At 44.7% G+C, this 15,151-nt stretch overlaps 1 protein-coding gene across 2 annotated transcripts; it reads right to left on the bottom strand.

Moving 5' to 3' along the window:
* Positions 1 to 216: 216 nt before the first annotated feature.
* On the bottom strand, positions 217 to 14,468 carry LOC311161065 (myosin heavy chain, skeletal muscle, adult-like; the record flags this gene model as incomplete). 2 transcript variants are annotated; one of them, XM_084218338.1, is made up of 38 exons in its annotated part: positions 217 to 369; positions 1,066 to 1,161; positions 1,304 to 1,408; positions 1,500 to 1,670; positions 1,765 to 1,890; positions 2,172 to 2,375; positions 2,480 to 2,788; positions 2,973 to 3,097; positions 3,265 to 3,430; positions 3,517 to 3,700; positions 4,237 to 4,433; positions 4,700 to 4,818; positions 4,913 to 5,039; positions 5,274 to 5,663; positions 5,752 to 5,842; positions 5,930 to 6,075; positions 6,161 to 6,337; positions 6,438 to 6,680; positions 7,223 to 7,478; positions 7,558 to 7,694; positions 8,132 to 8,255; positions 8,522 to 8,639; positions 8,738 to 8,825; positions 9,482 to 9,558; positions 9,663 to 9,972; positions 10,489 to 10,659; positions 11,172 to 11,321; positions 11,422 to 11,540; positions 11,992 to 12,130; positions 12,217 to 12,320; positions 12,422 to 12,520; positions 12,617 to 12,680; positions 12,810 to 12,902; positions 12,988 to 13,102; positions 13,200 to 13,227; positions 13,782 to 13,938; positions 14,030 to 14,173; positions 14,262 to 14,468. In XM_084218338.1, 38 exons carry the CDS (start codon positions 14,466 to 14,468, stop codon positions 217 to 219), a joined length of 5,829 nt encoding a protein of 1,942 aa, XP_084074464.1. The 2 variants fall into 2 exon arrangements, with proteins under 2 accessions (XP_084074464.1, XP_084074465.1); XM_084218339.1 differs by having other exon boundaries at positions 9,482 to 9,548; positions 9,659 to 9,972.
* Positions 14,469 to 15,151: the final 683 nt, after the last annotated feature.

A 15,151-nucleotide genomic window follows, 5' to 3' on the forward strand; every position in this document is an offset into this window, starting at 1 on the left:
TCTGCAGTGCAATTGCCCAAGGAAGACAAAACCCAAAGAAGAACAAAACCCAAATAAGAACAAAAGCACTGGCCATAGTGTGTATGCAGAGAAATCTACTACATTCTTTATTCACTAAACACTGAGGTGGGTACAAAGGCTCATGGCAGCAGAAGAGTGACCAAGAGGTTCACATTTTGTGCAGCCCTCAGGTCACTTTGCTGCCTTGTGACATCCTCACTCTTCCTCTTCTATCCTCCTGTGGAACTCGCGGCTCTTGGCTCGGAGCTTGTTGACCTGTGACTCTGCAATGTCAGCCCGCTCCTCGGCTTCCTCCAGCTCGTGCTGGATCTTGCGGAACTTGGACAGGTTGACGTTGGACAGCTGCTCCTGGGAGGGAGAAGGAGTCAGTAATGAGAAGTTTGGGGTTTTCATTCCTCCTGGGCCTCGGCCTGGGCAAAATCACAAATCTGCAAACTCCACCCACTGCTGCTTGTCCAAAGTCTCACAGTGAGATTCACCCTGAGATCTCATCATTTTCACATATCCGCTTAACTGAACCAGAAGCCCTGCTCTGTGCTGGACGGTTTCCACAATGTAGAAGCCATGCTCAGACAATCTTAAATTCAGGGGCTGTAGGATCCACAGTCCATCCCTGAATACTGCATGCCCAGAAACAAGCAAAGTTTCCTTGCAATATTCTAAAAGCAGAATGCAAATTGGTTTGGGGTGGGACTTCTGACACCTTCCCTTTCTGCTACCAGAAATTCTAAAAATAAGGTATTTCCAAAATTTCTTAATATATTGTACTGCTGATATCATTCATAAAAATCTTTACATGTTGCTTTGTGGTTCTAATGCAAAAAATGCTATGCGCATTTGCCCTCCTCAGAAGTCTTTTTAAGGGCTCATTGTTTTTATTATTAAAGGTGAGTCTACTTTATGAGCCTTTCAGAGAATTTGAAAGCATGTGAAATTAATGAGCATCTCCATTGGCATCTTCTAAATTTCTTATATCTGTCTACTCAATGGCCAAACTACCCTCTGGGAAAGTGGTTCTTGCCAAGCATTCAGAGAGATACTTACGGCCTCCTCAGATTGTCTCTTGTAGGATTTCACTTTCATTTGCAGCTTGTCCACCAGATCCTGCAGCCTGAGAATATTCTTCCTGTCTTCCTCAGACTAAAGCAGTTGGTACACAGAATAGGGAGTCAATTCTTGGTTCTGCATCACGTGAGGTTAACAATTGCCCTTGGGGATGGTGTGGGCAAAATGTGACTCACTGTGAGAAAGCCCAGCGAGAGCAGGAGAGCTCCTGCCTTACCTGGTAGGTGAGTTCCTTCACCCTCCGCTCGTACTTGCGCACACCCTTCACGGCTTCAGCGCTGCGCTTCTGCTCAGCATCAACCTCCCCTTCCAGCTCCCGCACCTGCAAGCACAAGCCCATCCCTGCAGATGCCCTGCCAAGGTCTCTCCAAGGAGGGACACGCTCACTCAGGCACAGCCCCAGCCCTACACACCCTGGCCTCCAGCTTCTGGATCTGCTTCTTCCCTCCCTTCAGTGCCAGCTGCTCAGCCTCATCCAGACGGTGCTGCAGGTCCTTCACCGTCTGGTCCAGGTTCTTCTTCATCCTCTCCAGGTGAGCACTGGTGTCCTGCTCCTTCTTCAGCTCTTCTGCCATCATGGCCGCCTGATCAGAGCAAAAGGTCAAAGCCATTTTGGGACTGGAGATATTTTGGGGAGAGTACATTCACCATCAGCAATGCCAGGAGTGTCCAACTCACATCTGTGATGGCCTTCTTGGCCTTCTCTTCAGCATTGCGGGCTTCCTGGATGGTATCCTCCATTTCACTCTGGATCTGGGAAATGTCAGTTTCCAGCTTCTTCTTGGTGTTGATCAAGCTGGTGTTCTGTGCAATGGGAAGGACATGGCAAGAGTTGAATTCTAAAACCAGCCATAATAAGCCTTCTGCGTGAACAAAGACTTTCCCCTTCCAGCTTCCACCTCCTATTGTGGAATTATTGTTACAATGGTTGTTTATATCAGGCGTGGGCTGGGGGAACTGATGCAAAACACGCCTTTCCTTGGGGACAACAGTAGTAAGGCATTTCTAGAACTGCTGGTTCTCTAGTATATTCCACCCTTTGTGTTTGGCCAGTGTCAACAGAGCTCTTTGCTCCCTGCCCTGACCTGGGTGTGGAGGAGCTGCACACGTTCATTGGCATCCAGAAGCTCCTGCTCAGCCAATTTCCTCGACCGCTCCGTCTGCTCCAGGGCTGCCCGGAGCTCCTCAATTTCAGCCTGCAGCAGGTTTGCTCTGCGCTCCACCATGGCCACCTGCTCCTTCAGGTCCTCCTGTGTCCTGAGAGCATCGTCCAGATGGATCTGGGTGTCCTGGAAAGAAATAGAAAAGAAATTACCATGTGTAGGTGTGCACTTGCATGGCAAAATATTTCAGGGATCTCATTTTTCTCATTCTGTAGCTCTGCTGAACGGACCTTGAGAACTCCCTGTGTATTTCTCAGGTTCTTCTGTGCCTCTGCAGCCACACGGTTGGCATGGCTCAGTTGGATCTCCATTTCATTCAGGTCTCCCTCCATCTTCTTCTTCAGCCTCAGGGCTTCATTCCTGCTCCTGATCTCAGCATCCAAGCTGCTCTGCAGGGACTCCACAATTCTGAGGTGGTTCCTCTTCATCTGGTCAATCTCCTCATCTTTCTCTGCTATCTTCCTGTCAATTTCAGCCTTCACTTGGTTGAGCTCAAGTTGCAAGTGCAGGATCTTCCCCTCCTCATGTTCCAGGGAGGCCTGGACAAGTGGACACAAACATTGATAGCATTGATAACCTACTGTTTGTTTTTTAGACAATGATAGGATATTTCTAGATATCTCAGCTGTCTGCTCTCCCCAGCCAGAAGAGAGGAAACCCAGGCCTTGTAAGCCCTATTTCCTCATTTCTTTACTGCAGACAGCAGTGATTATGGTCATGTACCTCAGCTTCCTCCAGAGCAGCCTGGATTTCAGATTTCTCCTGCTCAATCTGCTTCTTTACTTTCTCCAGCTCATGAATTGCCTTTCCTTGCTCAGCAATCTGCTCCGTGAGGTCGGCAATCTCCTCTGTGGGAACAAAGATCAATGGCATGGTCAGGCACAGAGCAGAATGGGAAGGGCTCTGTCCCATCAAGGTGACAGGCAGACCTGCAGACCTGCAGGCACAGAGCCATGAACAATGGTGGTAATTGCTGATAGAAAGGCCAGTGAGTATCAGAGGGCCAGGGCCTTACGCTGCAAGTTCTTGTTCTCCCTCTTCATTGTTTCCAGGTGGTCCAAGGACTCCTCATAGGCATTCTTCATCTTGAACAGCTCCGTGCTCAGAGAGCGCGACTCCTTCTGCGAGGCCTCCAGCTCAGCCTGCGTTTCCTCGTACTTCTGCTTCCATTCTGCCAGGATCTGAAGAGAAACGGGGGGTGAGCAGGGCTGTGGCCATCACGGGGCCATGCTCTGGCCAGGACGGCTGGTGCTGGAGGCCAAAAGACCTTGTCAAAGTTCTTCTGTTTCTTATCCAGAGCAGCGCAGGCAGCATTGGATCTCTCCACGTCAATCATCAGATCCTCCACTTCATTCTGCAGCCTCTGCTTTGTCTTTTCCAGGGAGGCACATTTGGCATTGACAGCCTCAACATGTTCCTCTGCATCCTGCAGGCGCTGGGCCAGCTTCTTCCTGGGAAGTGGTAAGCACAGTTCTTAACCGATAATGTTCGTGGATGTTGATTATCATACTCACCATGGCACTGAGACACTTCTTAATATTTGTCCTAATGCACATGTTCAGAGCCTACCCCTACCAGTCTTTTTTTTTTCTATTTCATTTCCCCAGGGTCTTCATAGAATCATAGAGTCACAGAATGGTTTGTGTTGTATTGGAGGAGACATGAAAAATCCACTAATTCCATGCTATGATTAGGGACACCTTCCACTAGATCAGGTGGCTCCAAGCCCTGTCCAGCCTGGCCTTGAACACTTCCATGGATAGGGCAGCCACAGCTTCTCTGCAGTCTTGCTATCCCTCTGCACTTTGCACAATTCCACACATGTCCTTTCTCCTGCATTCTTTGTCACGTAACATGTTTTCCTTGTGTTTTTCTGTTTCATATAACTCCTCAACCTTCTACTAGCCTTTTGCCTTTGAAAATCTCAGTGGTGTCTTTAAATTTCCCTTATTGTCAAATAGCAACCTTCCACTCAAAGCTTACGTACTTGGCCTCCTCCAGCTCCTCTGTGCGCTGAATCGCGTCCGTCTCGTATTTGGTTCTCCACTGGGCCACTTCACTGTTGGCCTTGGACAGGGCTCGCTGCAGCTCCCCCTTGGCCTCCTGCTCCTCCTCATATTGTTCCCGGAGCAAGTCACAGTCGTGGCGAGCAGACTGCAGGGCGTGGGCCAGGGCGTTCTTGGCCTGGTGGTAAAAAATACAGTGATAAGGAGTAGGTGTTTCCTGGGAAATTTCTCTCACTGTTACTTCTACACTGATATACATCCCAAAGAGATAATGGTTAAGTGACTGCCTCATAAAAACATGAGAGTCCTGCATTGCAAGGGCCTGGATGGCATCATCTAAGGGGATGGTTTGAACTTTTAATTGGATCACCTTTTGAAGCCCTGAAAATTTCACAAAAAACAATATTGTGTCAAATATTTATTTCATATGTAATGTATCTTCACCTTTATCTCTTCATCTAGCTGCCGCTTCAGTTCTTCAATCTGCTGGGTGAAAGCCTGTTTCCCTCTAGACAGCTGAGAAATTAAAGCATCTTTTTCTTCCACCTGGCGTCCATATTCACCTGAAAAAGTTTGTAATTGAGACAGAATTTTAAGAGCCAAGAGAGCAATTTATGGGGTTCTCCCATTTCCAAATTATAGATGGAATGGCTGTACCAGATTCTGTCTGCAGACGAGCTCTTTGAGCATTGAGGTCATTGATCATGCGCAGATTCTGCTCCTCCTTTGATTTATACTCGCTCAGCTGGTCTTCCAGAGTGCGGCACATCTTCTCCAGGTTTGCCTAGATATCAATTGCACATAAAAAAAAGAGTAAATACCTTTATCCTGCCTTCTTTTAGCAGGAAAATATGTCCAGAAGATGCAGTTGACGTCTTGGGACTCTAAATTCGCCCACACTTCTACACATGTGATTTGGAGAAACCATTTATAATACAACCTGATAAAAGTTAAGTCATATAAGATTAAAGAAAAAATACCACATTGCTATCAAATTCCTAATACATTAATTGTGTACCTTGGCTTTAGACACAGACTCTATGTTGCTGGCCAAGTCATCAATCTCCATCTTCAGCTCACTCTTCTCCTTCTCCAGCTTCTGCTTCACACGTTGCAGGTTGTCGATCTGCTCGCCCAGCTCAGCCGTGCTGTCCGCGTGCTTCTTGCGCAGGGCGGCAGCCGTGGCTTCGTGCTGCAGCGTGGCCTCTTCCAGGTCACGGCGCATCTTCTGGAACTCTGCCTCACGCTTCTTGTTCATCTCCACCTGAGCTGCTGTGGCCCCTCCTGCTTCTTCCAGGCGCTCGCTGATCTCCTCCAGCTCCCTGGACAGGTCAGAGCGATGCTTCTCTGCTTTAGCGCGAGAGGTTCGCTCTGCCTCAATTTCCTCCTCCAGCTCCTCAATGCGGGCCTGCAGAACAGCAGGGACCCTTCACAGCCGTGCCCTCCTCCTGCCTGAGCTCAGCCTGAGCAAGGCAGGGGAAGGAACAGAGACTTGCCTGCAGCTCCTTGATCTTCTTCTGAAATTGTATGCCTAGAAGTTGCTCATCCTCGATCTTGCTCTGGATCTGGCTGATTTCAAAGTCTTTCCTTTGGGACAAGTGAACCGTGTTAGAGCTCCAAGAAAAGAGACAAGTGCTGCAGCCCAGAACTCAGGAGTCCCAGAACCACACTTACTTCTTCAGCTTCTCATCCAGCTGCTGCTTATCATTCTCCAAATCCATGATGCTGTCCTGGGCCAGCTTCAGGTCTCCTTCCAGTTTCCTCTTGGCTCTCTCCAGGTCCATGCGCAGTTTCTTCTCTTGCTCCAGGGACCCTTCCAGCTAAACACAACAAGACCATCAGGCCTCTGCCAGCCAGCTTGGACTCCATACCTGTCCTGTTCCTGCTCTATGTCTGTGTGCTTACATCATCCACTTGCTGTTCCAGCTTGATCTTGGCTTTGGTCAGAGTATTGACTTTGTCTTCCTCTGCCTGCAGGTCATCCAGGGTCTGCTGATGGGCCTCTTGGAGGGCTTTCTTTTCCTTTGTCAGCTTCACAATGGTCTCATCCAGACCTGCCATCTCCTCAGTCAGGTTTTTCACCTTTGAGAAGAAAGGAACAAGCACAGACAGAAAATGGTGCTTAAAACTTTCTAACAAAACAAGTTTTTCCAGAGTGCGAGTGAACAGTTCCAACTCCTACCTTGTTTTCAGTGGCATGTTTTTCCTTCTCCACCTTGGCCAGTGTTAGCTCAAGGTCATCAATATCTTTCTTCAGCTCTGAACATTCATCTTCCAGCTTCCTCTTCTTGGCTGTCAACTCAGCATTAATTTCCTCTTCATCTTCAGCCCTTTCAGTCACCTCCTTGACTTTGGCTTCTAGCTGGATTTTGGTTTTGATGAGCTGGTCACACCTTTCCTCAGCATCAGCCAAAGCATCAGCTTCCTGGTGGGGAGATGCCATTTTCAGGGGTATGCTTTTTCAGGGAATATTGAAATACTTAATCTTCATAGTGCATGGTCTTGGATAGCAGTTTTGTGGTTTAAAATTTGATTCATGTTCCAACAGAATGACATATAATATAAAAATGATTTTTATATTGTTAGTTTTGAAACAGCCAGGTTTAAAAGGCAAAACCAAATAAATTCCTTTTCAATCTACCTGAAGATATGAGTATGTATGTATTTGTGCAGGGCATAGAGTCCAATACTATCTCATAATATCAAACATAGGATCAAAGTGCATGATAAGAATAGGGTATAAGAATATCTCAGCGTACACTGTGGAAAAGTGTCACCTAAATAATATTTTGACTACAGATAACTCACAGTCCTTATAGAAGCTAATTATACCTTTTAGAGCACCACTGAAAGAATTAAAATTGAGCTGAACTAAATCAAAGTTTCTATGTAGTTTGAAAACGTACTTGTAAATAGCAACCTGATAGTCACAGTAGAATTAGGATAATGCCTACTGGTGGTACTCACAGACTGAACCTGGAGCTGGAGGTCATTTTTCTCCTTCATCAGAGATGCCATTTTCTCCTCCAGCTCCTTCCGCTTTGCCTCAGACTTTGCAAGCTCCTCCTTGGTTTTTTCAAACTCCTGTTTCATGTTGGCCATTTCTTTCTCAGACTCTGCACTCTTCAGCAAGGGCTTGATCTTGAAGAACAGCTTCATCCATGGCCAGTGTTTGACATTCATGAATGCACGAATGTTGTACTGGATGCAGTAGATGGACTCCCTGAAAGATAAGTTGAATTAATATTCAATATTTACACAATAAGCCAAGTACAGTGAACCTGATCTAAAGATAAGTCTACCTTCTCTCCACCATTCTTTGGTACTCCACCCTCGCCAGGAAGCCCCTGCATCTGGCCTGAGTGCGGGTGATGAGCTCTGCCAGCTTCTCATCCCTCATCTCTTCCAAAAGGCCCACTAGCCCAGCTTTGAAGAACACCTTAGGTAAGAAAAAGAAAACAGATGCAGTGTCAGTAGCCTGATACCCTTCCCCCCATGAAACATTCTGGAAGTTAAAAGCAAAACCACAAAGAATATATGTAGTGGCAAACGCTCTTCTATAACTCCAAGCTTCTGGTTATTTGCAGTTTAGGAACCATAATACCCAGACATTTTTGTTTGATTTTTATTCACTTATGATTCTTTTATTCTACAACTTTGTCTTAAATAGGAACTTGATTAGCCCTTAATTAAAACATCCTAATACCATGAATTTCAGTTTATTCAGTGTTGAGTAATCAAGAATCTGGTTGGTTTATTTTACAATATTTCTTATACCCTATTGGAACATTTAATGTGCTAGCTGGAGTATCTGATTGTCAGTATCAAGCCATGCAAACCAAAACCACGTAGCACTTGAAGCAAACAATCTTTTACCTTAGTGTGACCAAATTTGTATTGAGTATGGTCTATATCAATTGATCCAAGAAGTTTCTCACAAGCCTTCTTGCTGTCAATGAACTGTCCCTCTGGGATAGCACTGGCATTTAATACTTTGTATCTGAGGAAGAAAATGGAAGGATTTGCTTTGAACTCCAGAATATTAAGGATCGTTTCCAACCTAAGTGATTGTATGACTATGAAGAGGTCTGTGGTTGAGACCAGCTGGCAGGTACGTGGCAAGAAAGAGTCTCAAGAACTGTTGAGAAGAAACAGCACTTGGTAAACTGAAACTTTTGAGAAGGCTTTAGGCACAGAAGGGGATGGTTAGATTTCAAAAGCTATTTAAGATGGACAAGGTGATCCAGTAAGAGAATGAAGTCTGACCTCTGTTTAAAATCTGCATACAGGACTCTGTTGGGAAATCCTTTCCTGCAGATCCTGATCCCTTCCAGCACGCCGTTACAGCGCAGCTGGTGCAGCACCAGCTCGTGCTCCATGGCACCTGGCAATGCAGAGCACAAATACATGCCATCTTCTGTAATACAGCGGGGAAGAGCTGCACCACACTGAAAACCTTCAATGTACATGTACGTCTCTTACCAGGTGTTTTAGTTTCATTTGGAATGATGCACCGTACAAAATGGGGGTGGGTGCTTCTCAGGTTGGTCATCAGCTTGTTTAAATTCTCCTGGGAGAGTCATTAAGAAAAGCTGATATTAGCAAATGTCATTTCTGCTGTAGGCATCAAGTCACCTGAAATGAGATACTAGACAAAAATTAGCAGAACCCTGAACTCAAGCTCTCTGCGCCAGTTTTTCTGACTTTCCAAATTATCTTAGTAATCTGAGTAATGTTTAGGAAAGACTGTACTCTTAAATATACAATTTTAATACATTTCACTGACTCTAGTGGAGTGCCTTAATTTGGAGGGATATCCATCTTCCAATAGATGTACCCAGAGAGATAAAGCAGTACCCCTATAAGGCAGTGTGAAGCATTCTGCAGTAGGCTTTTAGGCTGGGTCATATGGAGGACACTGCGTAGAAACTTTGTGTTTCCCCTACTGAAAGCAAAAGGGACAAAGCCAACAAGCTGAGTTTTAAATGTCTAGATTATACATTTATCTTGTAGGGTGTGCTGAGATGAATCCCAGCCTTAAACAAAGGGAAAAACTGTGCATTCAGTGAAATTAAGTATGAGTAGATTGATTGGATTTATTCCTAGCAGAATGTGGCCCAAAAACTTCAGAATCTTTTAACAGAACCAAGCCAAAGCAAGACTAGCTGTAGTAATTGGTGGGTTTGGTCCTTGTCTTAGGAGGAAATAATCAGTTCTTTACTGTACCCGAAAAAGAGCTGAGACAGTCTGGAAGGAAGAACCCTTCTTCTTGCCTCCCTTCTTGCCACCACCACTAGCCTCAGCTAAATGGAAAATAAAACAGCTTTTAGATTTTTTTTTGCTGGCCTTTTTTGATTCCTTCTTGCAAGCTGTACATCAGTGAAAACATGGAACTCAAAGAACCAACCTGCATCGGCTCCACCATAGTTGGCAAAGAGTAAAGCCAGGGTCTTCACAGATGATTTCTGGTACAGCCCAATGACAGTTTCATTCAGAGGGTCCTTGTTCTTCTCTAGCCACCCAGTGATGTTGTAGTCCACTGTGCCAGCATAGTGCACCAGGGAGAAATGGGCCTCAGCCTTGCCTTTGGTAGGTTTTGGCTTCTGGAAGTTGCTGGACTTGCCCAGGTGCTGGTCATAGAGCTTGTTCTTGAAAGAGGTGTCAGTTGCCTTGGGGAACATGCACTCCTCTTCCAGGATGGAGAAAATGCCCATGGGCTGGGAGAAATCACAAGAAGAAACCAATTGTAATTTATCTACACCTAGGCACAGTAATAGAACATAGACTGAGATATACAGCAGAAAATATTATTTAATTCCATTTTCTTTGAGAAAGTGAGATTGATCACACCGATACTTACATTTTTGAACACAAAATTACTCATAAAAGAAATAGAAATTAATTTTGTTTGAGTTGACAATGTGCTCTGTAAAATCAGAGCACTACCTTCTTATTCAGTGGAGCTCAGAGCACACACAAATGTGTTGGACAAGTTGAACATGAGCCAACAGTACACCATTGCAGCAAAGCCACCAACTCATCCTCAGCCACGCTGTGCTGCTAACAGCTCAAGGGAGTTAATCCTTCCCCTCTACTCAGCTCTGAGAAGAAACATCTGGAGTGTTGTTCCAGCTCTTGGCTACCCAGCACAAGGGAAACGAACGTGGAAGAACCCTTTGGAAAATGAGACCAAGAGATTCCATGCAGGTAACTGATTTGAAGAGGAAGGATACCTTCTCAATGAGCTCAATGCAGGCAGCCAGGTCCATCCCAAAATCAATGAATGTCCATTCAATCCCCTCCTTCTTGTACTCCTCCTGCTCCAGCACGAACATGTGGTGGTTGAAGAACTGTTGCAGTTTCTCATTGGTGAAGTTGATGCACAGCTGTTCAAAGCTGTTAAACTGGAAATAAAGTAAGAAAGATACATACTTGAAGATAGGAATAATTGGAAGACCTCATTTTTTAAAATTAAGGAATGCAGTTCATTGATTTCCCATGCATTTCTTCAGTCTGTTTTGTACATTATGAAAAAGAGAAAAGGATCAAATTAATTGTCCACAAGGAAATTTTTTTCATTGACAAAATTTAAAGATAAATTATACATCCTGTTTAAAATAAGACCAAGTTACAGGAAGAAAAAAACCCAAGTTTAGGACTATCATGAATACATGTTTTTATACTCTCTTGGACCTGATCATAGAAACAATGAACTTTTTTGATTGGACCATTTTGTACCTTTGATTTTGCACATCTTGAAATAGCACAAATCCTTTGAAAGGTGTTTTTCTTTACTTAAAAAAAGACAAATAGCATTAATCATGTAATGACATTATTTTCTCTTTAAAAAGGCCTCTCAAATTGATCATAACATTCAGTTGTCACTTCCAAATAGCTCTTAGCAAATCTTACTTACATCAAAGATCTCAAATCCAGCAATGTCCAGGACACCAATGAAGTACTGCCTGGGCTGCTTCGTGTCCAGCTGCTCGTTGATGCGAACAACCATCCACAGGAACATTCTCTCATAAAGCGCCTTTGCCAAGGCACCTACAGCGTTGTGCACCTACAGGGAAAAAAAATACCTGGAGTTACAACACGAGGCAGAGGAGAATCAAAGGAATGTTCATTCTACACATGGTTACAGGTTACAACATGTGTCTTACCTGCTGTGCTGTTTGGCCCTTGGTGACGTATTCATTGCCCACCTTGACTCGGGGGTAGCAGAGGGCCTTGAGCATGTCAGCTGAGTTCAGACCCATCAGGTAGGCAGCCTTGTCAGCAACTGAAAGGCCAGAGGAAAAAGGAAGAATTTTATGTCCAGTAGGCTTTGAATCCTAGAGCATTTCCTAAAGGCTGAATGGTTCAGATTTCTGTTCTTTGAAAACTTCTGATAGACTCTCGTAGAGGGAATCTTTGTAACATCACACTTGCCATTATGTATACTGAGCTTTTCTAAAAAAATTTCTGTTTGAAATTTTTCACTGCAGCACGGAGTAAGTAATTATGTTTTCAAAAACCTCCTGGCACAAAACTGAAAACTGAAGTTTGGTATTCTGAATTGTGCAGTACACATGTAGCTCAGGAGCTGCAGTGACAACAGTCAGGTACTGATCTACATTCAGGCGATCAAAACCACAAAATAGTTAGAGTGGAAAACAGAAACAGTGAAAAACTTTTTCTGTCTTCCACATACATAGTGGCTGACAGAGGGTTAATTATTGAGTTTTTAATACCTTCTGTGCCTTCAGGCTCTGCTTGCTCCTCTCTTGGTTTCTGCTTGAATTTCAGGTTCCCATAGTGCATGACAGCCCCTGTCAGCTTGTAGATGGCTGTCTTTTCATCAGCAGTGAAGCCCAGGATGTCAATGGCACTCTGGTAAGACAATGAACAAAGTGAAATATTTGCATGCTATCTGATGTATGACCTGTGCCTCTTGACCTGTTCTGTACATTACTCACATCTGTTGCCATCAACTCCTCCTTGTCATCAATGCTGGGGACAGTGATCTCACCTTGACTCACAAAAGGGAAGTCAAATGGGTTGGTGGTGATGAGGAGCATTTCTGAAAACAAATGTGTTCGTGGGTTAAATTTAATTAATCTTGTAAAACAGTTGAATTATGCTCAGAGATTTTCCTCTCAAAAGCTCAGGGATGTCTCCTACCAATAAGCTCCGGCTTCTTGTTGGACATGATCTGATAAAAGATGTGGTAGCTCCTTTCCGCCTTGAGCTGGAAAGTGACTCTGGACTTCTCCAGCAGATCTGGCAAGGATGGTAGAAAGAGTTAGGCACTTGTGGGAATGTACATGGAGATGGGAATTTGGGAAGGGATGGGAGCAGTCCAGGAGAATTTCTTACAAGTTTCAATGTCAGCAGAAGCCAGTTTGCCTGTGGCACCAAAGTGGATTCTGATGAATTTGCCCTGTTAAGCAGAAGCAGCAGCAGGTCAGCCTGGATGTGTTCTGCTGACATCTCCTTTGCACCGAGAACTGCTCAGGCATCATGCGAGTTGCCATGGAGGGGAGAGATTTTATGCAAAGCAAGAACTCACAAAGCGTGAGGAGTTGTCATTCCTCACAGTCTTGGCATTTCCAAAGGCCTCCAGCAGTGGGTTGGCACTGATGATTTGATCCTCAAGCGTTCCCTGCAGGGACATCATTATTCAGTGACTGTGTTTGCTTGACAGGGCAATGACAGTCCAAGCATTCAGTCTGTCCTTCCTGACTCACCTGCATTTTGCCTGATGACTTCTCCTCCTTTTTCTTGTCCCCACTGGCTGCAATTGTTGCAAAGTACTGGATGACACGCTTTGTGTTCACAGTCTTCCCGGCCCCGGATTCTCCGCTGCCAAAGCCAAGAGAGAAGCAGAGGGTGCGTGGTCAGGCAGGAGGTGCCCTGGCACCGGGCAGCCCCGCAGGGACCCGCGCAGGGGGGTACCTACGTGATCAGGATGGACTGGTTCTCACGATCTGTGAAAGCAGAACAATGGGAGATGTCTTAGCAGCTGACCTGGGTAAGGCTAAGCTGAATGAGAAGTAAAACTGAAAACCAAAGTAGGGGATTCTTCAAAAAGTCCAAGACTACCCAATTCCTTTCTCTGTCCAAGTAGTATTAATCATAAGCCCAAATGGATATATTGAACAGTCAGAGACATTTGGACCTGAGACAAGGTGTGTATCACTTTCCCTTCGCGTAATTTTCCTTAAGAAATGAAACCAAAGTACCTACCCAAGTTCAAAATATAAGAAAAAAACTTTTGCTATCAGTGAAAAAATGTAGTAGACTGAGCCAAGTACTATTTCTGCAGTAGGAGAGTGTATAATTTTTACAATAAAGAAGAAATAATTCACCATGATGAGTTCATGAATGTTCCTAGGTCAGTTTCACTTGAAATTGTTTTCTACATAAATTGACCAAATTCACAGTCATGCTTCTTGGTGGCTCCAGCTGGCTTCTCACATGCTCCAGTGAGATCAGCAGGGCTTTTTTGATTAGTTTGCTGTGAGGGAGGTCGAACACTCACCAGTCAGCATGAACTGATAGGCGTTGTCAGAGATGGAGAAGATGTGTGGAGGGGCCTCCTGGCGCTTCTTGCCTCGGTAGGCCAACACCACCTCGGGGTTGTACACCGGCAGCCACTTGTAGGGGTTGACAGTGACGCAGAAGAGACCCGAGTAGGTCTGCAAGGAAGGGACACAGCTCGCTGGCTTGCCCTGAGCCTGGCCCAGCAGCTCCTGAGGCTGCCCAGAGGAAGCTGCTGCTGCCACTTACGTAGATCATCCAGGCTGCGTAACGCTCTTTGAGGTTGTACAGCACAGCGGGTTCGTGCAGGTGGGTCATCATGGCCATGTCCTCGATCTTGTCATACTTGGGAGGGTTCATGGAGAAGACTTGGTCTTCCTTCACAGTCAGGGTCTGCCAGGGAAACAAAAGATCCGCATGTGTCACCTAAAATCTCAAAGTGAGGATCAAATGTTGTTCTTGAGCCTTGTTTTTGACTCACCTCTCCCCCTTCAGTCTTGACAGTGACTTTGCCTGTTTCCCTGCTCGTGATAGTCCCTTTCACAAAGGATTCTTTGGGATGAGCCACGAAGACAGATGACTTGGCATCAAAAGGTTTGTTCTGGGCTGCAATTCTCTCCTTCTCCGATTTTCGGAGGTAGGGAGCTGCCTCCCCAAAGATGGCCATCTCAGCATCTCCAGAGGCCATGTCGGCACTTTACTGAGGATATGTCAGCAGATGACTCTGAGGAAAAAAAAATATGGTGCTGATTTTTTATTCTGTAAGATTTGGGAAAATTTCGTCCTCTGCCTTGGTGTCCCTTCATACTCAGGGTATTTAAACATGAGATAACTAGAAACTTAATTTTATGTCAAAATAAGAGGCTTTCATGGGTCCAGTCTAGATCTTGAAACATTCATTGATGACCTTTCCAGAACTGTGGATTTGGTGCTTTAAGAATACTATGCCTGTAAAACAAGAGTGAATTTGTTGAACAAGTTTCACTAAGACATCACTATTAGGACTGGAAATAGAAGAAATTGTAAAAAGGATGAACAGTGAAATAAAACTACTGAAAAACTGTAGTGTAGGTCACCTACAATCTTGGAAAACAATGAATCTGTGAGACATTTGCCTATTTAATGGTAGGGTAATTAATAAACTTTGCTAATGAAGTTCTCCACAAAAAAAAAAAAAAAAAAAAAAAAAAAAAGAGTGAAGGCTTTGTGACCTTATAATATTCTGCCTCAATTAATTTGCTCTATGTATTTGTCACCCTTCACTACAATACTTAAATAATTTCTGCCCCAAAATTCTGACTGAGGGGAAATAAAATTCAGTCATCGAAATTAGAATTTCCAAGGATTTATTAAGATCTCAAATAAATACTT

The sequence above is a fragment of the Fringilla coelebs genome (assembly GCF_963513975.1).
Source record: "Fringilla coelebs genome assembly, chromosome: 19".
Lineage (NCBI taxonomy): Eukaryota > Metazoa > Chordata > Aves > Passeriformes > Fringillidae > Fringilla > Fringilla coelebs.